General features: G+C 43.9%; 1 protein-coding gene and 1 long non-coding RNA gene across 2 annotated transcripts; one reads left to right on the top strand and one right to left on the bottom strand.

Annotated features, from left to right (window-relative positions):
* The first annotated feature begins 1,809 nt into the window (after positions 1 to 1,809).
* On the top strand, positions 1,810 to 5,454 carry LOC122465945. Its single transcript, XR_006291100.1, has 3 exons — positions 1,810 to 2,004; positions 3,625 to 3,760; positions 5,084 to 5,454. It is a non-coding gene; the product is annotated as an uncharacterized LOC122465945 (long non-coding RNA).
* A 1,715-nt stretch (positions 5,455 to 7,169) lies between these two features.
* LIPG (lipase G, endothelial type) lies at positions 7,170 to 23,680 on the bottom strand. The gene is made up of 10 exons (XM_027817532.3): positions 22,567 to 23,680; positions 20,382 to 20,578; positions 18,549 to 18,728; positions 17,273 to 17,384; positions 13,656 to 13,880; positions 12,931 to 13,173; positions 12,234 to 12,354; positions 11,277 to 11,495; positions 10,563 to 10,667; positions 7,170 to 8,896 (listed from the first exon to the last, which is right to left on the bottom strand). Exons 1-10 carry the CDS (start codon positions 22,658 to 22,660, stop codon positions 8,875 to 8,877), a joined length of 1,518 nt encoding a protein of 505 aa, XP_027673333.2. The 5' UTR covers positions 22,661 to 23,680; the 3' UTR covers positions 7,170 to 8,874.
* Positions 23,681 to 24,466: the final 786 nt, after the last annotated feature.

The raw sequence follows: 24,466 nt of genomic DNA, 5'->3' as shown, positions 1-24,466 counted from the left end.
GAAAGAATCCCATTAATTTCAATGGGAATCAGATTGGGCCCTGAGGCCTTGATCCTGCAAAGACTTATGCATTTGCTTAACTTTATGTGCTCTGAGCAGCCTCATTGACTTCTTCATAACTACTCCAGTGGCTAAAGCTAAACTTGTGCATAAGTCTGTGCAGAAGTGAGGCCACAAATTGTAAACCATTTGGGACAAGGGCACGGATCACTTTTGGGTCTGGTTCTGTTCAATATCTTCATCAGTTATTTAGATAATTGCATAGAGAGTACACTTATAAAGTTTGCAGACAATACCAAGCTGGGAGGGGTTTACAAGTTCTTTAGAAGATTCAAAATGATCTGGACAAACTGGAGAAATGGTCTGAAGTAAATAGGATGGAAGTCAATAAGGATAAATGCAAAGTACTCCACTTAGGAAGGAAGAATCAGTTGCACAAGTACAAAATGGGAAATGACTGCTGAGGAAGGAGTACTGCAGAAAGGGATCTGGGGGTCATAGTGGATCACAAGCTAAATGAGTCAACAGAGCAACACCGTTGCAAAAAAACAACAACAACAACAAAACAAGCAAACATCATTCTGGAATGCATAAGCAGCAGTGACATGAGAAGTAATTCTTCTGTGCTACTCCGTGCTGATTAGGCCTCAACTGGAGGATTGTGTCCAGTTCTGGTCTAGAAAAATTGAAAAAATTTGGTTTGTTTAGCCTGGAGAAGAGAAGACTGAGACGGGACATAAGTTTTCAAGTACATAAAAAGTTGTTACAAGGAGGAGGGAGAAAATTTGTTCTCCTTAACCTCTGAGGATAGGACAAGTAGCAGTGGGCTTAAATTGCAGCAAGGGAGGTTCAGGTTGGGCATTAGGAAAAACTTCCTGTCAGGGTGGTTAAGCACTGGAATAAATTGCCTAGGGAGGTTATGGAATCTCCATCATTGGAGATTTTTAAGAGCAAACACCTGTCAGGGATGGTCTAAACAATATTTAGTCCTGCCTTGAGAGCAGGGGACTGGACTCTCAAGGTCCCTTTCAGTCCTATGATTCTATAATTATCTATTTAGCAAGGGCCACCTTCTGTATAGCCTCATTTATTCTTGAGGTGCTACATACATCATAATAGCAACTAATAATTTAATTGTAAATTATTTTCTTTGGATACTTACTCATCTGAAAAGAATCCAAGAGTTTGTTGTTCTTTTGTTGCACAATGTTTAGTTTGCATGCAAGGTCAAAAACAAAAGCAGATGTTTCTTCAAGTTGAAACTCTGTAAATGTTGCTTACATGCAAGTCAAAATATCATTTGACTTTGATTGTTTGGGCTTTATTTATTAACATAATTAAGGAAAATATTCAGTACACAAATGCTAACCTCTTTGTGTTAATTAAAAGTTTCTGCTAGAGCACTCTAAAGTAATATTGAATGCTTCTCCCTTCTTTTCCATACCAAGGATGGGAAGGAGTGGGGTTTTCAGCTGCTTTTCTCTTCTGTATGGGCAGATGTATAAGCAGGAGATGGGTGAAAACAAGAGGGTTTTGGATAAGTGCCCAAAAGTCTGACTATTTGTCTGATATGTATAGAAGCCTCTTGGGGGAGAGTGCATGTCTAGTGGTTAGCACAGTTGATTTGGATCAGCACGTTTGAGTTCTGTTTCTGCCTCTTCCACTGATTTGTTGAGTAACAGTTGGGCCAGGCAGTTAATTTTCTCTCTGCCTCAGGTTGGGGGTGGCTGTTTTTTACAGAGTTTATATCCTCTTTGGAAGATGCTGGGTTAACAGCACTGGGCATTACTTTACCCACAGAACAGGAGACAGCACTGCAAAGTTTCCATCCAATGTGCCTCAATCCTGCCCAGGAAGCAATACCAGTCTCCATGCCCAGTCAGTTCTTGGCCTCTCTTCTGAGACTCTTTGCAATGGTGCAAGTTAATACCCATTACAGTGCTAGGTCTTGCAATGTGGATTCCCGTTTGATAGCTCTGAGACCAACAAATGCATTTGACTGAGGTCAGTGAACTCTGCCTTAATTTACACATCTGTAAAATAGATATGTCAATATTAATGTACTTGCTAGCATTATTTGATATTTATTTGAGGTCTATGGTTGTACATGTATTATTAATTGGGCTCTCCCACAAGATGACCATAAAGATCATTCCAGGGAATAACAAAACGTGGTTACTTCATGGAGATCTGTAAAAACACAGGTCCTCTTCTGCCTAACATTTCAGGATTCTATGGGGCAGTCCCTTCTGAGAGGAAAATGACTAATAAGGATGATTTCAAGGTGTGACCAGAGTCCTGGGGGAGCCCACTGAGGTCACTCAATTATGGTGAACTGCAAAGAATGGGGCAGACAATCACCAAAGCTGGTGGATATTCCAAAACTTACATTTACCAAGCCAGCACAAAACAGCTTCTATAATACCTCACTGGTTACCCAGAAGCCAACAACACAGTTCTCTTAAAGCAACCCAGCCTCAGTCCTCCACCCAGACACCCAAGTCAAATATGATGAGGATTACTGAAAATCTTATTCATCATATAAGAAAGTTCTACCAATCCCAAAGAATAGGACACATTACCTCCAGCTCTTACCCGAATACACGCTTACAGCCAATTCTTATTAACTAAACTAAAATTTATCAAAAAAGAAAAGAGGGAGAGTATTGGTTAAAAGATCAGTATACATACAATGCTTATGTTCAGGGTGATTCCAGGTTAGGACTGGAGATCTCAATCTTGGGCTTAAGCTTCCCCTGCATGAAGCATCAAGTAGATCTGAGATAAAAAGGATCAGGACCCAACCTCTTTTTTAATACCGTTTCAGGCCTTCTTTGACAGGTTGGAGTCCTTCAGTGAACAATAGGCAATTATGGAGACTTATTTCCTAAGCACCAATGGTAATTAGCTACACAAATTAACATAAGGCAATTTATTCATTAGGCAGTCTGTCAGAAACTTCAAAGAGACATATAGACAATGACTTTATTGCACCCAAGATTCTCTGAATTAATAGCTGTAGTGACAGTCAGGAACTGTCTGTTTACATGGCTAACCTTTACCAAGATATGAGTACACACATACAATTAGTATCACCTCTAACTTCTAACAATATAGGTTTGCATTTCAAAATTCTAGCCTATCTACCATGGAATGGCCATAATTACTATTTACATACTCTTCTAACATGTCTCTAAAGGTTGGCTTTGGATCATTTAGCCTGCAAGCTGCTTAATCCTTTCTGGCCACGTGTCACACTTTGTATAAAATTTGTTTCAATTATATAACAGTGGTAGCAACAATGATTTGCGTGGTCATATTTTAATTCGATAATGTCACACAATGTACTCCACTTCTTGAGGTATATTTTGCTCATCTGAAACTAAAACCAGCCTTGCTGTTGATATTTTGTTAACCAAAAGGAGGCTGCACATGAAAAATTTAACCAGACTTAACTTTGGTCCAAGTTTGGGATTGTTTCTTTTTTTTATCTGAGCCAGTTTGCCCATCCCTTTATAACTAGGATCACTGATTATAAGAGATGGAATAGTGTGACCAGGAAAGAATTCATTGGTGGAATCTTATGTTCGTAACATGAATCTTATCTCTTCAACCCCTCCCCAGTTTTCCTTCTTGTGGCAATCTGTGTCAGAAGGAATTTACTTGGAATACTCTGCCTTCTATGTCTTCTTTGTAATGCTGGCCATGAAAATCCTAGAGCTGGGTGAAACATTTTGCAGAGTGACCTAGAACAAAAAAGGTAGGGATGTACAACAGTATTTTTTTCTTTTTTCAAACCTCAGAAAGAGATCTGATTCCATTTGACTTTAAGTTTGGAGTCTGGGTCAGTTCTTGTTTAGGCCTTGTCTACACTACAAAGTTTTGTCGGCAAAAGCTGCGTTTTGCCGACAAAACGGGAGGTGTACACACTACAAAGCTACTTTTGGCAGCAAAACTCTGCTGTTTTGCTGACAAAACCAAACCATCTCAATGAGAGACATAAAGCTTTTTGCGGCAAAGTTAAAGCGACAAAGCGTCCGCGTACACTGCTGTTTTGTCGACATAACTGGCTTCCACCAGTATCCCACAGTGCCTGCAGTGACCGCTCTGCTTACTGTTTTGATCTCTGCTGCCCTGCAGGCATGCGCCCCTCTCCTTTCAAAGCTCCAGGAAGTATCTGACAGCTGTGGGTGCTGCTCTGTTCTGGGAACAAAGAGAGCAAATCATTAATGTGGAATACTGCTCTTTTCCCCTGCGCTCGGAACACAGGGGCAGGCAGACTGCTGCTGTGGAAGGGGCGGGGGGGAAGGAGGGCAGGAACTGCTGTGCTGTTTTGACATTCCTCCGTACCAAGAGCTCACAGAGCGGCTCAGGATGCCACTTCCGGCAGCCAAGGATGCTGTGGGAGAACTCGGCAGGCAGAGCGGGCTGCTTGGGGAAGAGACTGCTGTGTCGAGTAGCAGATGTGGGGGCTATGTTGGGGGGCTGTTCCCCCTTCCCCTGCCTCAGGATAGGTCGGTCAGACTGCTGTCTGACCCGTCTCCTCCCAAACACACCCTTCTCTCTCCCCCCCCCCCCCCCCGCCCGCCCCCTACACTTCAGTTGAAAAGCGGCTGACAGATGGGGTTGAGAAATCTGCATCATGTGACGCTGTACCTGCCCCATGAGGCATTGCAAACCCTTCTTAAAGCACTCTGGCCAGCTACACAGTGGGATAGCTACCACAGTGCACTGCTCTCTGTGTCGATGCAAGAGCTGCTAGTGTGGATGCACTCTGCTGACACAAGGAGCTAGTGTGGACATGTAACAGCAGTTTTAATTAAAGAGCTTTCATTAAAGCGGCATAACTTTTGCCAACAAAACTTTGTAATGTAGCCAAGGCCTTAGGAAAGACTGTTATACCCATTCTTTTCTGCGGTATAAAGTTTGCTGACACTTTTGCACAGATTTTAAAAAGTTGCTAAATTCTGTGTGTTCACTGCCAAGAAAAAATTCCTTGGAAGCCAGTGACCTGTATAATTTGTGTTGGGATGTATACGTTCTAGCAAGAGTAAAATCATAACTCATACCATTGTTGTTTCAGGATCATTACCTTCAGTTCCTCAGATTTTTGCAATATGGCACACGTGAGGCTACCTTTGGAGTATTCAAGGCATTGATTTTGCTCTATAAAGATTTTTTCATTTGGGAACTGTCTGCATGTGGGGAGATGGTACCACTTGCCCGCTGTAACATCTAGAGAAGATGAGAAAATCTGAAGTACTCCTGCTAACAATCTGGTATTGGGGCTTAAAAAACTGGAGTGAGAGTGGGGTTACTCTGGAGAATTGTGTGTGGCATTGTTACAAGAGAGTTGTCAGTTGGATGGAGATTGACTCTAAGCATGTAAATTAAAAAACCATCCCACTTGGTCATTTCTATACTGCCTTTCCAAAAAGTAGCTGTTTTCTTTGCATAAGCAACCATACCTCCGTTTTTAACATACAAAAAGGTTTACTCACCCCTGAGTTAAATCCTTCGGGGGTATGGCACAGGTTTTAGATACTTACTTCCTCTGCAAAACCACTGTATTGATGGGATATGTGCCATCAGTGACCCAAACAAAAGATTTCCTTAAAGCTACAAGGATAGCCTGCCCAAAATGATTTGGTAAGATCGCTGCACTGGCCTTGTTACAGGTGGGGAGATTTGGAGAGTTAAGCTCTTCTTGGGACAGTTAGAGTGAATTTCATAAGTGCTTAGTGCTGGCCTAACTTGGCTTTGATTGAAGTCAAGGGGAGTAGTCTTCGGCCCATACTCAGCCTTTCTGAAAAAAACTCATTTTAGGAAAGTAAGATTAATGGAAGAAATCAATGGACCAGTGGGAAAAAGGACAAGTTTGTCTTGGCAAGTTTTGGGGAGGCTGCTAAACACCAGCACTGGCCCCTGGAGTCAAACATGTTCACTACCAAAATGGTGGTAGTTGCTTAAAGGCACAATAGGCTTCTAGAAAGCAAAACCCAGCCCACCAAGCACAAAGAAATTAGAGGGAAGTTACCTAGCCAAAGTAGAAATTCAGATCTTTAGATCAGCACCAATTTGTATGTGGATCAGGCTAAGAGATAAGGAAAAGTGCTGTCTTGGCTGAAAACAGTAACTCTTAACTAGCCTGTTTCCTTCTCCCCTAGTAAGGTCGTCTTGGAAATTTCTGGTTTCAGAGTAGCAGCCGTGTTAGTCTGTATTCGCAAAAAGAAAAGGAGGACTTGTGGCACCTTAGAGACTAACAAATTTATTTGAGCATAAGCTTTCGGGAGCTATAGGTCACTTCATTGGATTTCTGGATCACTAAAGATCTCAGAATGAAACACTAGGAAGTATCATATTAGAATCCCTGGATAACTTATTTGCAGTTGATTAGCAGTATTTTTTTTTACACAGATGTGCAAATTCAAAACGCACTCACTTTGCAGTTCCCTTTCAAAGGGAGGGTCATCCCTTTGGCAATGCAGGATTGTTACAGAACATCGTCAATACCTTTTTCTTTTTTTTTAAATTAGAGGAATGTAAATGCGGGTGTTTGGAATGGCTGAAGTCTCACGAATTGTCCTGCTGCAGTAACTTGTCTAGACTGCTTTTTTGTTCTTAAAGCAAGTGTAATAAACTTCACTTCAGTGAGAGAGTCTAATCTAAATGTGGGCAAAGCTGTAGCAGGGAGAGCACCCAAGCTTCCTCACTAAAGTATGGAAAACTTTGCAGCTGAGATGGAGTAGAATGTGTGTTTCCTTGCCTGCCTCCACTAGAAATTCTTTCCCCTAGTCCCAATGGCTAGCATTACCCTTATGTTCACTGATCTCAGACACCATAGTTGAAGCTTAGACAAATTCAGACCGGAAATAAGGCACGAATTTAACAGTAAGTAATGTTGTGGATTTTATGTCACTGAATTCTTAAATCAAGGTTGGACGTTATTCTAAAAGATAAACTCCAGGAATTATTTTGGAAATCAGACTAGATGATCACAGTATTCATTCTGGCCTTGGAATTTATTAACCACATCCTGTTCTCAGTGACTTCACTGGCAACAGTGTTTGACCTGCATTGTTTACAAGTTTGAATAAAATAGGCAGAAGGATTTCATGGCCAACTTACAGGGTGTTCTCCTTTCCCAGAATTACAAACTGTGCACCTTATTTCTACAAGAGACTTGTTTATTTTTCTGCTTAAAGTTTATAAAAACTGTTATTCCAAAGCAAAGTTTAAACTTTTTACAAATGTACATTTGAGAAATAAATAGTGTTCAAAGTCATACAAAAAACATAATATACAAATAGAGCTTCAAGACCACTGTATAAATATATGGCATGGCGACAAATCACAGATAGTTACCAGAGGCTTCAATTATTGAAGACTGTATATAACCAAGACAAACATCACGCTATTCTCCAAATATGTATGGTTATTTTAACTTTGGTTGGAATGAGACACTCAGAAAGAAGCCAAACTAACGCACCCTTGTTGGCCCTTTAAAGAGATGTGGCTGATGACGGTCTTCATAACTTAAAGCATCAGGCCGCCTAGCAGCTCTGGTGTTTGTGTAGAAAGCACTGCACTTTCACACCAAAACCAAGAGTCATCCCAAATATATTAAAATGCACCCACCCCCTGAAAAGACAGTCAGGTCACCTCTGGCCTAAGCAGACTGAGTACCTGCAAGAATCTGGCCTTTTTAGAACAGTAGTTTCCTGCAGGGTGGATTAAATTAATTCCATTACAAAACCAAGCTTAGCTGGAATCATGGAATAAAAATATCTTTAAAACACTTTTGGGGTGGAAGCCTGGTTATATGTTGGAGGTTAAATTAGTACTCAAACCCTGTCAAGTGCATGTGTGTGCACATACTCACACAAAACCTTAAAATGTGCCTTGCTGCTACAGTTGCATTCAAGTTCAGTTTGCAGAGGTGAATGCGTCCTCAAAAATACATATTGCTGAATGATGTCAAGTTTGCATGTAGCAGTACAGATACCCTCCAAGTATACAGTAAGTCGATGGCTGTTGCCCTTCTATATGGTTCAGGATAAGATCTGCATGAAGCAAGTACTGGATGGTCCTTGTTTAAATAAAATACTAACGTTTATCAGAACAAACATTTTAAAGGAAAGTAGCTGCCAATAACTTCAGGATCTGCCTTCTCGATAGAACAGAGGGGGATGGAGTAGTGGACTTTACCGGATTAGCCATGTGTACTACAATATCTGGCAGATCTACAGTAATGGTCTCTGGGAAAAGCAAAGGACAGAATGGAGAGAAGATGGAAGTTAGAGGAGAGACTACCTTGTGCTTAGCCTTTTTACACTTTGCTGGTTTGGGCTACTCATTCTTCCACATCGTTTAGTGCAATTCTAGACTCTGTAGTACTCCTAAGCTGTACATACACTGTTATGCATTCTCAGTAGCTTAGTCACCAGCTATTCTGATCAGCTAAATCAATTTCCCCTTGACTTCTACGGCACATAGGTAGACTAGAACCAAGGCACAGATTTATCTCAACTTTGTTGATACTTCCAATGGTCTGGGACAACTGGGAACAGACTATGCAGAGCATAACACAGATCAGGAAAATTAGGTTAATGCACATAAACCAGACTCCCCTAAGGAGGGTGAGTTTAGTAATTTTAATAAGTTATTCTAGGACAGCAACTGAGTGCATATGGATCACTCCTCACCAGAAACATTGCCTGCATCAGTTCAACGAGACAGAGTTCTCTGTCCTGAATAGTAAGTGATATTAAGACAAACTGCATAAATGTCTCTCCACCTATGTAATCTTCTGCAGTAGGCTTCTCATATGTTTTGGATAGTTAGGTCCTTTTGTGCAAGTCTTCAGAAAAACCTTCAGAGGCGATTCAAAGCTGATCTAAGGAAAGAGTGGGGAGAAATGGATGAAAGGAAGAAATACCTGGTGAAGTGCAAAGGTGGCTTTTTTTTTTTTAAGTTCAAAATTGTAACATATGGGTTCGCAAGAAAGCAAGCAATGGACACGCGAGACAGGCTGAAGACTAGGTGCAGTTTAGTATTTTGTCTTATTTGGAACCTTTGCCTACAATAACTTTCAGAGAGCTGGAACCTTTTATGGGAACTCCAACTTGTACCAAGTGTAACGTGCATTTAGACAGACTTGCAGATGGCTGTGATCCAAGGCAAAAAGTGTAATTGCTAATAGACAAACTATATGCTTAAGATCTTTGACTCTAGAGCCTGCACATTCAGTTGTATTCAGGAATGGATTGATACTTTGACCTACAAATCTAACTACAACTCACTGAGGGCATAACTACATTGCAATTAAACACCTGTGGCTGGCCCATGTCAACTGACTCAGGCTAAGGAGCTGTTTAATTGTGGTGTAGACATTCACGCTCGGGCTGGAGTCAGAGCCCTGGGACCTTCCCCCTTGCAGGGTTCCAGAGCCCAGGCTCCAGCCCAAACTTGAAGGTCTACCCCACAATTAAACAGCCCCTTAGCCCAAGCCCCACAAACGCAAGTCAGCTGACACGGGCCAGCCACAGGTGTTTAATTGCAACGTAGATATACCCTGAGGGCCTAAATCTGCCCATCCATTAATACTCATCTACTTACTTGTCAAGTAAGCTACTCCACCAGATGAGAAAGGGTGGTAGATTCCAGCCCCAAAGCAGTAATTCCAGGAGTGAACCTACACCATGAGGAAGAGTCTGGTTTGCCAGCTGTCTTTCTGCTATGTAGGCATTACTGGAAAGTGCATTACTGCAGCCTGCCTTTGTACCTTCTGGGTTAGCTCTGGGTATTTGTTTCAGCTAGCACATTCTCCAATTCCTTTGCCATGAGAATTTTATATTGGCCTTTGCACATGATCTCATTTGTGAAATTCTTAATACACACAGCAGTAACACTAAGAGCAATTCACTATTTCTGCCAAATCTGGCACTAGATACCATCTGATATTGCTCAAAGACAGAATTCTGCCATCTGAGGTCACTGTGCAAGCAAACTTTTTACACAGGGCTTTGTTACAGCGTTTGCAAAAGCTCTAACAGTTTGCATTTTGATTAGTGTTGTACAGACTCTTCTTTTACAGCTTGGACTTTAAGTCCAAGAGGTGCTAGACCAAGTTCACCTCTAGTGTATCTCAGATGAAGTCAGTGGAGTGATCTAGAACAAATTTGGACTTTTTTTTTTTTTACTACATAGGATAGTTAGTCATCAAATCCCCACTACTTAACACTTGATGGATTTAAAGTCACACTGCAGGAGCAATCCGAATTGATCAGGAGGGTGCACTAGAGTTTAGAGTACCTCCTTTGTAGAAGCTGTTATATAGCCCTAAATGGGCCAGCTGAGTTTTCATTCACATGCCTTTAGTAATTAGGAGTCCACTGAATTTTATTAAGCTTTCTTGCTCAAGACTGTAAGAACATCTGTTGCAAATTTCTCCCCACTTACTGAAATTTCAGTGTCAATCTAGTTATACTTGTCCTCATTATACACAGCTTAATGCCTTAGACAATAGGATTTCAAAAGGTAAGCATTTAATTAAACCCTACCTTGTTTGGCTTTTTGTTGGCCATCCATCTCTACATTTCACAAACCAAAGATCTTTACCAGGAGATATGTTGGTCAGCTGAAGATCCTCTGCACAGAAAGTTAACCTGAAAGGAAAAGGTCAGAAGCCATGGAGACATTACACATACAAACCGATGCAAGTTATTTATACACTTTAGAAAGTAGCTTCTAAATGGAACACATAGCCATCATTCTTTTCTAGAGACAGAGAAGGGGTCAGCAAGAGTTATAGCACCGTTCACTGGCAGGAAGGCAATTCTTGTCAGATTTGGGCCATATCTATTTCAAGAATGCTGTTTCACCACTCCTTCTAGAGTATTAGTTTTTAACAGTGATCAGTCTGCTATTGAATGGCATTCACAATAATTAGTTTCCTTCTCTAGTTTAGTGCTTTACAAGTAACGTAAGGGGCAGTAAGAAGCCAAGTCCTTGACACAGCATGTACATTCTTCTGAATTCATTAGCTTCACAGAAAGCCTGTTCTCTAACCGGCAACGTCAGGAAGTTCACCACTGTAAGCCCTGCTACAGGGTGCCATCTGACAGAGGCATTGCTTGAACCATCAAAGGTCCCTCACTGAGCAGCCATTAGCTACTTTTCTTGCTGTCTTTGACACATCTGAACACTCTTGATTCCGAAGTTTCAAACTCACATCAAGTCACCAGTGTTCCCTAAAGAAATACTGCTCTACTCACTTCTGTTGCGTTTCCCCAGACTTCACACGTATACGTCTGATCTGCAGCTCTTTGGAAGGTTTAGCAGATCGGAACCAGTAACTTTTGAGCTCTCTCCACAGATTGTACCAAGACTGAGATGATCCCTCCCAGGTGAGCTTGATCCGTAAGAGGTCACCAATGTCTTCTTCAGTATAGACCAAGAACGGGTTAGTAGAATTCAGGCCAATTTGCTCAAGTCTGAAAAATAGGCAGAGACTCAGCATTCTTCCTCATTAATGAAGCAACTTACTGCACTTCTCAAACACTTGTGTTGGGAAAAGAAGAGTTCTAGAGAAAGCATCAAGCATTCCACACAGGCAGTTGAAGATCATGGTTCTAGTTTGTTACTGGTTTGATTAAAGAAAGTGACTCTGGCTATCTGGTTTAGTGTTATCCTTGTGGGGTGTCTCATATTTGGGTCCTTCATTTTTCTAGCACCTCCTAAGGCAACATGCAGTTACAATTCACATCATCCTTCTGGGGGAGTAAGTAAAGGAACTATACACCCCTTTTGTAATCCTCCCGGATGAGGAATGCTTTTTGCCAAGGACAGACTACAGGGGGATGCTTTTAAACCACATAAAAATCCTCCATCATGCAAGGCAGAGGAGAGGTCTTTGGTAAGATTGGTGGTAGGGAAAGAAAAGAGGAAACAAGGCACATTACCCCTTACAGCCCAGGGATTTGTGTATCAGACTGGAAGCCAATCTACTGTCTCCTACATGGCAGTTCATCTCCCCAAGAATAAAATCTGGCACTAATTAGGTTGCTGCTTTACCATCATTCAGCAGATCTTTGGATATTAGACTCAACTGCAACAATAGCAATAATTCTCTCTCAACTCTACTTTTATTGTTAACCGTTGCTTCTAGTTCCATGAGTCCTTCCCACTGTTCTGATCAAAATAGGGAGATGAGTCAGTTGAACTCCACTTACATCTCCAGAGAGAGGGGTTGAGACTCGCCATTGGTACCATGAAGGGTGACTGAGAACGTGGGTTCCGTTTCTCCTAAACTTTTGTAGCTGAAGATATGCATTTTCATCTGATAATGGTAAACTGAAGAGAGACAAGCACAGAGTCCAGTTTGTGAATAGAGGGCATTGTTTATTCCATGACAAGTTGTGGTTTGCAAGATGGTGCCAGCTGGCAGAGACAGAGCCTTGATGGGGGCCTATGAGCCTTAGCTCAGATTAGAAAGCTGATAATTACTCAGCCACAGATGGAACTCTAGGACCATTCCCTGAGCCTTGTGTTGCAGCAGAATCCTAGCGATCTTCTACCTTCCCCACACAGTTCCTACATAGAGGAACATTGTTGAAAGTGTCCTCTTACAGAAGTAGTCAGGGAAACATTTGTTTTAGTGGGGAGGTGGAGTGTTAATGTTCTTCCTTAATATTAAATGTTGCTATCTTGCTACCAGGAAGCAGATTTTATTCACGTGTATTAATGAAAGTTGCTTTTATTGTCACCATCTGTTGCACATCTGTACCATTTTAGTTTCTGCTAAGCCCTCCAAATTTTAAATCTGAATTCAAGCATTCTGAAACAGAGGGAGATAACTTTATAGAGGACAGAATATTTTTGTCAGAGAGATGAGTGGGTTATGATCTCAGTAGCTTAAAAAAACACTACCTCTGAAAGGCATATCTGCTCTGGTTTTTAAGTACATCTTGCTGTTCCTTTTGTTCCTCATTTTCTTGGCATTGTAGCCAATGCTGTTGCAGCGGTTCTTTCGGCAGCTCAGGCAGATTCCCTTCTTGAAACGGCTGGAGTCGGTGCACTGAAAGGCGAAGCTCTGCTTATCTTGGTTCACAAGGGAGTCCACGAAGAGGTGTACAGCTCGCTCATGTTCACATCTAACAACATCCCCAATATCTAGCTCAATAGAGAAAGTTGTGATGGCAAGAGACACTTCAGCAATTTAGCATTCACCACTCCAACACCTACAATCTGCTGCAAAAGTTAGTGAGTTAAACTAATTGTAGTTCAATACAAGTTAAGTCTGACCAAAACCAGATACGCTTCTCAATTAAAAAACAATGAGGCGTTAATACAATACATTTAAGGCTGACAGACTTTTGTTCAAACACATTTAGCTGTAGAGATGGAAGGCAAGACTTCAGAGCCAGTATAACATGGCCTGAAGTAGAAATTCATTTTTCAGCTCCTGATGCTTAACACCAGACTTACAAGATTCACTGATTTCAAGAGGAGAGGGCAGTCTAAAGACAGCTTAGATGGAGAACTGCCTCTTGTTAGATTGTAACTATTATTCCAATACACCTGCCTATGTAAGGTGTGTGTCTCTTCCCCCCCCTCCCCCAGTCAATTATTAAATAGGAAAAATAAGAACTTACTTCCATATGCAATTGCTCCCAAAACATCACTTAATCCACAACCAGGCTGGAAATCTCCCCCGTTGGGATAAACATCAATGTGACCCACAGGCATCTGGATCCCAATGCTAACACCCAGTGTTTCCTTCGTAAATGTATGAAGAACGTCTACAAAGTCTGCATCATCAGGGGAGAGACGTCTGTGAGGATCAGCTCCTTCAAACATAGGGCCAGCTGGATCCAAGCCTGTTAAGCAGAGCGCACAATACAGCAGCAGCAAAAAATCTGCTAGGTACTTTCCTAGCAGAGGGTGACGCAACCAGACCCTACCCCCCAGGGTACAATCTAGAAAAACAAGTGTACAATTTTCATTCAATCCCTGTCACACGGAGTGAGTGTGTGCATTAATGTCTGGAATCTTCCCAAGTTATTAAGGGACATTCCTTCAAAACTGCTGCTGTTAGAAGCTGTGATGCAAAGAACAGAAGTTTAAAAAAAAAAAAAAAGGTAGTGAAATGTCCATGGTGCCGGACACTCCAGCCACTAGGCACTTGTGAGTCTGTATTAGAGGGGTCCAATGGTGTGGCAACCAGGGCAGGTACCACCATGAGGTGTCTGATCACCAGGAGAGAAAGCTGGTCATTTGTTTAGCCATTATTCATGTTGTGAATGGAGGAAGTTTGTGTTGATACAGTTCTGAAATGTGTCACTGTTAATGCTTAGGTATTAAGGGCTACATCTGGACTTCAATAGGAGCGGTGAGTGAGCAGTGGATTGAACAAGTGAAGGCCTTTACCCTGTAGGACACTTTATTATCCCTTCACATGGTGTGGAATGAATATAAAACTAGAGGCGTAAAGTTTAGCTTAAATTTGGTTAAAGAAATGTGTTGTAAAGAAAGGCCCTAACTAGCAACTAAGAGAAAGGCCTTGAAAGTAATGAGTTATAAGTAGGGAGGGTGGCAGGTTCAAAAAAATAACTAATGAAATAAGGGCAGTTTCTAAAAAGAAGGTCTCTGATTGATAGAGGCGACTGCAGATGGTTTTAAATAAGACATTGTCTGTCTTAAAATGAGCCAACTTGGATCTTCCCACCCCACATACCAGTGTTATCTCAAACATTAGAGCCTATGTGAACCCAGGTGCAACAAATAAAACCCGTTAGTCAGAAAGGAGGAGGGGAGGAATAGCCTTGGAGAAAGGTGGTTGTAAATCTTATCTGGACTAAGACTGGAAATGAGGGTAAACTGTCTCAAATTTGTTTTTTGCTGACATCAGTAATTGGCAATGACATCTCTTGTTAAAGGGTATAAAAAAAATAAACTCTTAAAGGGTTCATTGCTAATACCTGCCTGACCACACTGGAGCCGACCAATATGGATCTAAGCATCCCTAGGTTTAGCCTGTTTTAGTATCTTGATCAAATGCTTATCAATATTTTGTTGCTGTTTGGATGTAATAACTTATTTAGGCATGTTTACAGCAATTGTATAAATAACATTTGGCCTTTGGATTTAATAAAGGAATTTATAGTTAAGTTAGCATTATGCTAATACCCTGCATAAATAGTAACTCAAACACAAGGTAAGTTTTATGGGTAGGTGTGTTAGTTGAGATTTTCATGTAGGGGCATAAGAGACGTGACTTGGAGACAGGTTCATTAGTACGGGAGGGGCAAAGGAGACAGTTTATGAAGCATGAATTTCTATAGGGGAGAGGAACCACTGCAGAATCCAGAAGGTAAATTGGCAGAGGAGAGATTGGTGGGGAAGAAGAGAGAGGCAGTAAAGAAAATCTGAACAACTGACCTTTCCCAGTGTTCAAGGGATCCAAATTCCTATTAGTAACACCATATTGATGCCTTGGACAATAGGAAATTTCTTTATGGTAATAAGGTCTAGACAAGAGTAGCTGGTTAACACTAAGAACTAAAGATGGGTCAAAACCAAAATGTTTTGTCTGAACCATCCTGTACGTTGGCAATTTTTAACCTGAGGAACCTGGTTATAAGTAGGGCCCCTTCCAAATTCACAGTCCATTTTAGTCAATTTCATGGTCAGAGGATTTTAAAAATCGTTAATTTCATGAGTTCAGCTATTTAAATCTGAAATTTCAGAGTGTTGTAATTGTAGGGGTCATGACCTAAAAAGGAGTTGGGGGGGGGTCACAAGGCTATTGAAGGGGGGGTTGCAGTACTGGTACCCTTTCTTCTGCGCAGCTGCTGGCGGCTGCATTGTCTTCAGAGCTGGGCAGCTGGAGAGTGGCAGCTGCTGGCTAGGAGCCCAGTCTGAAGGCAGAGCTGCCGCCAGCAGAAGCAAGGATGGCATGGTGTGGTATTACCACCCTTACTTCTGCGCTGCTGCCTTCAGAGCTGGGCAGCCAGAAAGGTGGCATGGTACGGTATTGCCACCCTTACTTCTGTGCTGCTGCTGGCGGGGGGGCTGCCTTCAGAGCTGAGCGCCCAGCCAACAGCCACTGCTTTCTGGCCGCCCAGCTTTGAAGGCAGCGCAGAAGTAAGGGTGGCAATACCCCGACCCCCCTAAAATAACCTGGAACCCCCCAGCAATTCTGTTTGGGATCAGGACCCCCAATTTGAGAAACGCCAGTCTTCCCCTGTGAAATCTGCATAGTATAGGGTAAAACGACACCAGACCAGATTTCACAGTCCAAGACCCGTTTTTCATGGCCGTGAATTTGGTAGGGTCCTAGTTATAAGCCACTGCTACCCACTACCCTATTTTGCCTTATCTAATAAAAATGAACCTAGTTGTCTCTAAATTGAGGGCTTGTGACATTTGGAGGTCACCAGGTGGAAATGTCAATTTCCACTGTTTATTAACATTAAGTACTAGTTTATTCAAATGGTAGTATTATCTGCTTTCCCCGGTCACTTATACTGGTTTTGTTGCGAGTGTTTATGGGGAGATGCATCTCTTATCCCTACTGTAGCAGGTAATTAAGCTATACACGTTATTGCAGGGAAAGTCCTGTTCCCAATGCGGCCCTCCCCACCATGTTTCCAAATAATCTATACAAGATCCAAGTCATTCCACATGGAAAGATGAAAGTTTCTCTTTAGACTATTGGCTTTCTGAACCAATAGCACTTTACTAGGAAGTGAGTCATGGCGGGACAAAGTAGCTCTTCACAAAGGAAGAGCGGAGTTTAAAATTTGAAGTAGACCAAAAGGGAAGCAAATGGCTCTCATGCTTAGGCTAGCTTGTAGGCCATGTCTACTCAGAGATTTAGAATTTTGATAGCAGGGATGGATCTGAGAGCATTTGAGTGAATCCGTGTTTAGCTTGCACACCTAGTTGGGACCTGAAGCCAGTTAGTGCCAGCAGTCTCACTTTCATGAGAAAGCATCAGGACTAATAAAAATCCAAGGATCTTTTTTTCTGGCAAAAAGTGGGAGGTAGAATCACCTTAGTTTAATATCCTTTAGATGCAAGAAAAGCCATCAGTGAGGAGTGTGACTGGAGAATTACAAAAGAAAATAAGTTGGATACTTTAATTATTACTAACCCCAGACTAAGACATCTCAACAAAGCAGTTCAGATTTTGAGGTTCTGACAACCCTGTTAATATTGCAGGAGGAGACAAAAGTATTGCATGGTAGCAGTTTTAGGACAGCCTTACCTGTAATTCTGCCTATTGTTCCATTTGCATAGTTACCAGCATATCCAGCAACATGGGCACCAAGACTGTACCCAATTAAGTGGACGTTCTCAAGCAGCAGGTTCTGCTTTTCCTGCAAGTGTAGAAATAATTAAGTTTGTTCATATTTTCAAGAGAGTTGATAACTCATATCTAGCAGAGGGACTCAAACTGCAAAGTTTAGGTCTAGACATCCCCAGTGTAAAAGTGGTTTTGGATCGTGCCTGTAACTGTTATGTTTTCTCAAGACACCGGCAAGGTGATTCAGTTGTTTGGAGACTAGTCAGTCCCGTCTTGTTTCTAGCCTTCAGTCACATTAAAGGTATGCTTTGAGAAACTATCTGGAGTGAGGAGTCTGGGCTTCAGTGCATTCAACTTTAGTAACTTAGTAGCAGCATTAGCAGGGTAGCTTTTATTTTTTCCAGCAATGGTACTGATTTTTGGATGCCAAACTTGACATCTTGAGCCTGATTCTTCAGAGGTCTGAGCATCCAAATTCCAACTGAAGTCAATTGGTTCTGCAGGTGCTCAGCACCAAGGGCACCAGAATGTTTGTAGAAGTGGGGACGGCCCACGGACACTGGAACCAGGGGGCCATGCCCTCCCCTTTTTTACATGGGCATCATTTGGGGGGGCAGGGGTAGCGTTGCACTTCCCACCCCCCCCAAACTGCAAGCCTTGGGTAGGCGTGGAGAGGCACCAGCAAGGGGGCTGCGATTTGTGGTGGGGGATCAGCTCAGTTTGGAGGGCAACACTGCCCCCCAAACTACACCCATGTTAAAAAATGGGGGGCATGCCTCCCTACCCCAGTTCCAGCACTGTTGCTCAGCACCTCTGAACACATGCTCAAAGAGTCTCAATCTGGACACCCGCAAATAGAGGCACTGATCACCTCTTGAAAACTTGGGCCTTAATTTTCATCAAGTGAAGGGTCTAAACTTTTAAATTCAGTAAGAACTGTATATCTGCTCTTGTTTGTAGCATTAGATAAGGTCATCCCATTGGCCAGAACTCCAGTCCTGATGTAAGCAGATGTATCTTCACTAAAGCAGGAATAGAATCACTTAAGAGTTGCTCCTGCTTACACAAGGTTTGAATTTGGCACATCTTTGTGCTTGACTGTGCCACTGAACTGAGATCAAGAATTACACCATCTTTCACATTCCAGAAGTGCTAGAAGCGGTGTACGTTCTGTTCCCCTGTGCAAATTGAACGATACAGTACACTACAACACAGGGGGCAGTATTACAAGTTTTACCTGTAACCAGTTGAGCACCCTTGCAACGGCCTTTCCAACCACCTTTGTGTTGTTCACAGCATCAGTATAGAGCTGATGGGCAAGTCCAAGCCAGTCCACCACCACCACATTAGCATCCTTCTCTCTCTCCTGAAGAGCGGCCACCAGGCTTTCCAGCCAGTTTTCAAACAAGCCACTCATCTACAAGAGAGAAAATATAAGTTCTTCCTGGTCATAGAAAGCTGGACACACACATGCCATTAGGTTAGCCTTAAGCTTTAAAATTTACATGGTCAACTTTTTACAGTTACAGCTTTAACTAGGCACCAGTGCTTGTATCCAGCACTTCGCTAGTACCTCTATAAAAAAAGAGGTCTTCTCTTGAACACTGTCTCCACGCTTCATTTAGAAAGTTCAATTTCTTTGGTCAGCTTCATGTGGCACAAATATAAAATGAGGATAAAAGACCCGGGCTGGTCAGTATGATTTTGCAGAGTTCTTATAAGTGCTAGCAACATTGCATCACTATGCTAATTATTCCTTCAAGCATAAGTAGTAGGAGGTTGCAAAGTACAGAACACGAAAAGTACAGTAGCCTGTATATTCTACACCAGAGACTACTTGTGCCTCCCCATACTGGAGGACGGGGGTGGGGGGGGGCCCACAATCTAAAGGGGAGGACACATGACCGCCTCACAGGTCTCCTCTGCCCAGTGACACCTTCTGCCATGCAGAGATGGACAAGTGGCTCGTCCAAGGCCCCCCTTCCTCTGCCCAGGGCTGGCCTGATCCTGCCGGTCACCCCCCCTTCTCGTAGCCCCTTTTTGGTGATCAGTTGGCAAGAGCAAAGGGGTCAAATGCCCAATTTTGCCAAAAAAGTTGAGATATCCAGGGCCAAAACAGTCACCTGGTCACCCTAGGCCAGGGGTCCCCAAACTTTTTCAGTCATCCCCCTCCTCCCTATCCCCGCTGCGAAGCTGAGGCCTGGAGCTGGGAGTGGGGCTGCGGTCGGCAGCATGGCCAGAGGTGCAGCTGGGGCACAGCCAGGAGCCGTGGCTGGGAGCAGAGCCATAGCTGGGGCTCGGGCAGGGCTGGGGTGGGGGCAGAGTGGAACTGGGCGCAGAGCAGGGCTGGGTGGCACTCCCACTCTTCCCCCATGGGGGCTGAGCCAAGCCCCACTGTGCCTCCCCCAGCCCCACTATGCTGCCCCCTCCCCTCCGAATTTTCCTCTGTGCCCCTCTAGGGGGACACACCCCACAGTTTGGGGGCCACCGCCCTAGACTGTGATAAGAGCTGCCCAGGGAGCGTGGGCAGCTATGGGGAGCCCAGAGCCCTCCATCTTCCGGGCAGGGGGCTGAGGTGCCTGAGAGCCCCTGGCCTGTGCCCCTGCCCCCCAGGGCATCCCACTCAGGGCAGGTGGAAGGTCCAGGGCTCCCAACAATGGCCCAGGCTCCCTGGGCAGAATATAGAGGCTGTGTAGAATATACAGGCTACTGTACTTTTTGTGTTCTGTACTTTGCTCGTACCACGGCCCCAGCTTCCGGCCAGGCCAAGGGAAGGGCCTTGGGGGAAAGGGGTGAGCAGGGGGCGGGGCCCCATGGCGGGAAGCAGGAGGAGATGTGGAGGGACCCAAAATGTTCTTTGTACCCAGGACCCCAATAAATCTTAATCTGCCTCTGGGCACTTGACCCCTCCAACACCCCTTCTAGGGGTCGCCTCTGTTCTCGATAGAGACACATGCATGGAAACTCAAGCATACCAAATAATATTGTTAGAGCCATTCGTGCTGCCCAATTAAAGAGCACAAAGAAAACTAAACAGTGCCTAGAGCTACATTGAATTCCCCATACTTACTGTCCATCCATGAATAATAAAGAAGGTTTTAGCTGTCAAATTGAATTTGCAGTCCTCTAAACATTTGTCTTGGCCTATGGAGAGAAAGCAGTCTTCATCCCCTGGAACTGTGGAGGAGCGAAGATTAAACTTCACTTGTAGTTTCTGAGCCTGTGCAAGTTCTTTTTCTTTCTTCAGCAGCTCAGCAATTGTGTCATCTGGAGACAGATCAGCAGGGTGCATGGTTACTACTTTTATGGTCTTATTCAACAAAGTAGATGCAAGGTAGGATTTAGAAGTAGAGTATTTTAAGAGTTTGCTGCCCTTTTGGTGTCAAACGAAGGCTGGGATACGGGAAATCAGATTCTCCACTTCTTCAATTTGAGGAAGAGGAGGTGATTTTCTGGTTCACACAAAATACAGTACTTCTAAAGATACCTCTAAAAGACACCAGCTGGCATGTAGTTTCAGAGACAGCTGCATAGGGAGGATACCTCAACTTCTTTAAATGCCCTTGTCTACATCCTCTGCAAGTGATTCAAAGTCAGACACTACATCCCCCTACTTATCATCCATCCAGTAGAGCAGCATTTTCCAGCTCAACAGCTGGCTTTTGTTCTGTCAAAGCAAGAAGCTTCATGCCGTGTTCTTCTAAAGTTTTGAAAAACAGGTTTCTCGGTAATATCCAAACTTTTCTGAGGCCTGGGGCTTCTTTAATGGAAGATTGGGACTTCAGCCACTTTCCTGTAATTGAACTTCATGCAGGATCTCCTACACAGTATGGCAAACTATCCTGATTACAGATTGGTGAGCTGCCCAGTCACTTCAGTCTGCTAGCCACAGTAGTTTGGTATGGAATTACAGGAGGGAGGGAGGGTGTCCAGAAGGATGCCATGGGGGAATACTGTGCTGTTCATTTAATTAGTGTAAGTCAGTTATGCAGAGTAGATAATGTTGATTGGCTTTCAAGAGCATGGCTTGCTGCAGCTCAAATAGGCCAAAATGTATTGACCTTCCAAAATCTAATTATCCATGGAAAATGCTGCAGCCCTTATTAGCACAAAATCCCCATTGACTTTGATGGCAGTTCTGAGAAAGGGTTACAGAATTTGCCTTTCCCCTTCTCATCTGAACTTTAAGTGGAGGCAGGGGGTGATTAACAGCTGGGTTTCTGTGGAGCAACAAGTGCTATATTTGACACTGAATCAGTTTAGAATTCATTTCAAAATTGGTGTCGAGTCTTACTGTAAGTGCAACTTTTATAAACTGAAGGGAAATTTAGCCCTCGTGCAACTCCTGTGACTTCAGTGGAAGTACACCTGCTTTATACCACTGTGCCTTTACTAGAGTTTTACAGCTAACAGGTAGGACCAAGCACATGTTAACATGAGATTACGTGTCTTGATCACCTCAGCATGCTATTTGCCTTGTCTCTATCACGTTACAGAATGCACCAGGACTCAGCAGCTCAGGAGAACACGTGAGCAGAACTAGCTATGAAGAGGTGTGTATGTGAGAGTGTCTAACAGGTTTCCTGTATCCAGGCTCCAAGAAGTGACAGTTAGTTAGGGGTGCTGTTCAAGGGTATTGCTTATGCCTTGCTATACTATCTACATAACAGTTTGTTTAAAGCTTGTAGAGTGAGTAAAATATTTCTAGCATTCAGGGGGAACTTTCATATATTTCCTAGAGCACTAGCTCGTCTACCTCTTCAGCTGAAAAAGGCTACTTCGATTTCCTACCCCATGCCTACACTGCGTGATGCATGTTCCAGCTTTCTACACGCTCGTCTTATCAAATACTTAAAAAGAAATCAAGTTTTCTCTTAAGAGGTTTGCTATTACAGTAATAGAACCACCTCTCCCAGCAGTTATCCCCTTCAAGCTGAAACTTTAGTGCCTTGTAGGTATCAAGACTGTGGTTGGTAGGAGAAATCCACCTGAACTAAACCATTATGCTAAACTAAACTTATATGAACTTTATTTTTACAATACCAGTTTATTTAATACCCAGTACAAAAAGGTATGAAAGTGGGCACTGAACCAACCAAAGGAACACGGACAAGAACAAGGTAAAGTCACCATGGAGTTATAAGTGGGGCACATCAATGACTGGAATCTGACTGCAGTTTTGTGTCTAGTCCATGCGTTAAGTCAATGAAATCACTGTTGCACTGATCCTTACACTAAGTTCTGGCGTCAGTTACCTTTCAGCAGGTCTTCCTTTGCAACCGGTGCGGAGTCCCTCGCTGCAATGCCAGAGACAATCCCAACGAGCAGCAGGAAAGCAGAGCTTCTCATTGCTGAAACGAGTCAGGATCTCTTCTTTTTGCGCGCGTGTGTGTGTGTGTGTGAGGGGGGGTCTTTTCTCTTTTCCTGCTGCTGGCCGTATGCCAACCGGAGCCGGGGAGATAGATGCACCCGGCTTCTTAGCCTCCCTCCTCCACCAGAAGGAACGAGAACGTAGCTCGTTCGAAGGAGAGAAAGGGAGAGGAGCAACTGCAAGGCGCCTAGTGCTGCCGGTGAAGCCTTGCTCCTGCCAAGAGGCGGGCTGGGGGGTAGTTGTTACAGTCAGAATTGGGAGTCACCTGACCCATGGCCAGATGGTTTTGACTAATTTATGCATGGCTGCGGGATCCGATTGGTCACACCCTCCCCGGACGCGAGGCGGCAGTTTTCCAAATAGTCTGAATGAAGCCGGCAGCCCCCAGCCCGCGGCGGAGCGAGGCAGGGGGGAGCCGGGGAGCAGCGTGGCGTCGCCGGCGGCGGCGGCCCGCCAGAAGCCGGCTGAGCTGCCCCGTGCGGTCCTGTGCCCGGGGGTGGCAGCGGGATCTTCCCGCTTGTGAGAGCCAGGCTGGGGCACATCGCCCTCGCGTCCTCCCGCTCCGCTGCTCCGGTGTAACAGGACGCCGCCAGGGACGGCTCCCCCGCCCGGGGGAGGCTGAGTCCGCCCCCTTTCCGCAGCTTTCTGCGGGAGGGGGCCGGCGTGAGGAGAAGGGGACTCCGCTTCTAGACCTAGACTTGGGCGCCGCAGCGGGGGGGGTCCCAGAGTTGCTGGAGCCAGCCCTGATGCTTTACTGCTTCGTCCCTGGCCCAGTGCTGCTTTCTGACTCAGCACCCTTACCCCCCGCCATGCTACTGCCTTCTCCACCCAGCCCCTTGCCTGCTCCTTTTCCCCCCACAACCCCCTCCAGGGCAGCTACTTCCTGAGCCACTGCCCCCATGTCTGTCCCAGTGCACCCATCACCAGGGGATCAGTTCTGGGTCTGGTTCTGTTCAACATCTTCACCAGTGATTTAGATAATGGCACAGAGAGGACACATAAAGTTTGCCGAGGATACCAAGCTGGGAGGGGTTGCAAGTGCTTTGGAGGATAGGGTGAAAATTCAAAATGATCTGGACAAGCTGGAGAAATGGTCTGAAGAAAACAGAATGAAATTAAGAAGGACACATGCAAAGTACTCTACTTAGGAACAATCAGTTGCACACATACAAAATGGGAAATGACTGCCTAAGAAGGAGCACTGGGAACAGGGAGCTGTGGGTCATAGTGGATCACAAGTTAATATGAGACAACACAACAGTGTAACACTGTTGCAAAAAAAGCAAACATTCCGGGATGTATTAGCAGGAGTGTCGTAAGCAAGACACAAGAAGTAATTCTTCCACTCTACTCTGTGCTGATTAGACCTCAACTGTAGTATTGTGTCCAGTGCTGGGTACCACATTTCAGGAAAGATGTGGACAAATTGGAGAAAGTCCAGAGAAGAGCAACAAAAATGATTAAAGGTCTAAAAAACATGACCTGTGAGGGAAGATTGAAAAAATTGGGTTTGTTTAGTCTGGAGAAGAGAAGACTGAGAGGGGCCATGTTATCAGTTTTCAAGTACATAAAAGGTTATTACAAGGAGGAGGGAGAAAAATTATTCTCCTTAACATCTGAGGATAGGACAAGAAGCAATGGGCTTAAATTGCAGCAAGGGAGGTTTAGGTTGGACATTAGAAAAAACTTCCTATCTGTCATGTTGGTTAAGCACTGGAATAAATTCCCTCGGGGGGTTGTGGAATCTCCATCAGTGGAGGTTTTTAAGAGCAGGTTGGACAAAC

This window comes from Chelonia mydas, chromosome 5 (genome assembly GCF_015237465.2).
Source record: "Chelonia mydas isolate rCheMyd1 chromosome 5, rCheMyd1.pri.v2, whole genome shotgun sequence".
NCBI classification, from domain to species: Eukaryota; Metazoa; Chordata; order Testudines; family Cheloniidae; genus Chelonia; species Chelonia mydas.
This window is presented reverse-complemented; position numbering and strand designations above follow the sequence as displayed.

What these genes read in the sequence shown, in the direction of transcription:
- LIPG (XM_027817532.3), bottom strand. Translation starts at nt 22,660, where the DNA reads ATGAGAAGCTCTGCTTTCCTGCTGCTCGTTGGGATTGTCTCTGGCATT. An exon ending in AACAATAGGCAGAATTACAG is followed by an intron (nt 13,881 to 17,272) that starts GTAAGGCTGTCC and finishes TCTGCTTAACAG; the next exon opens with GCTTGGATCCAGCTGGCCCT. An exon ending in GGGAGCAATTGCATATGGAA is followed by an intron (nt 13,174 to 13,655) that starts GTAAGTTCTTAT and finishes CTATTGAGCTAG; the next exon opens with ATATTGGGGATGTTGTTAGA.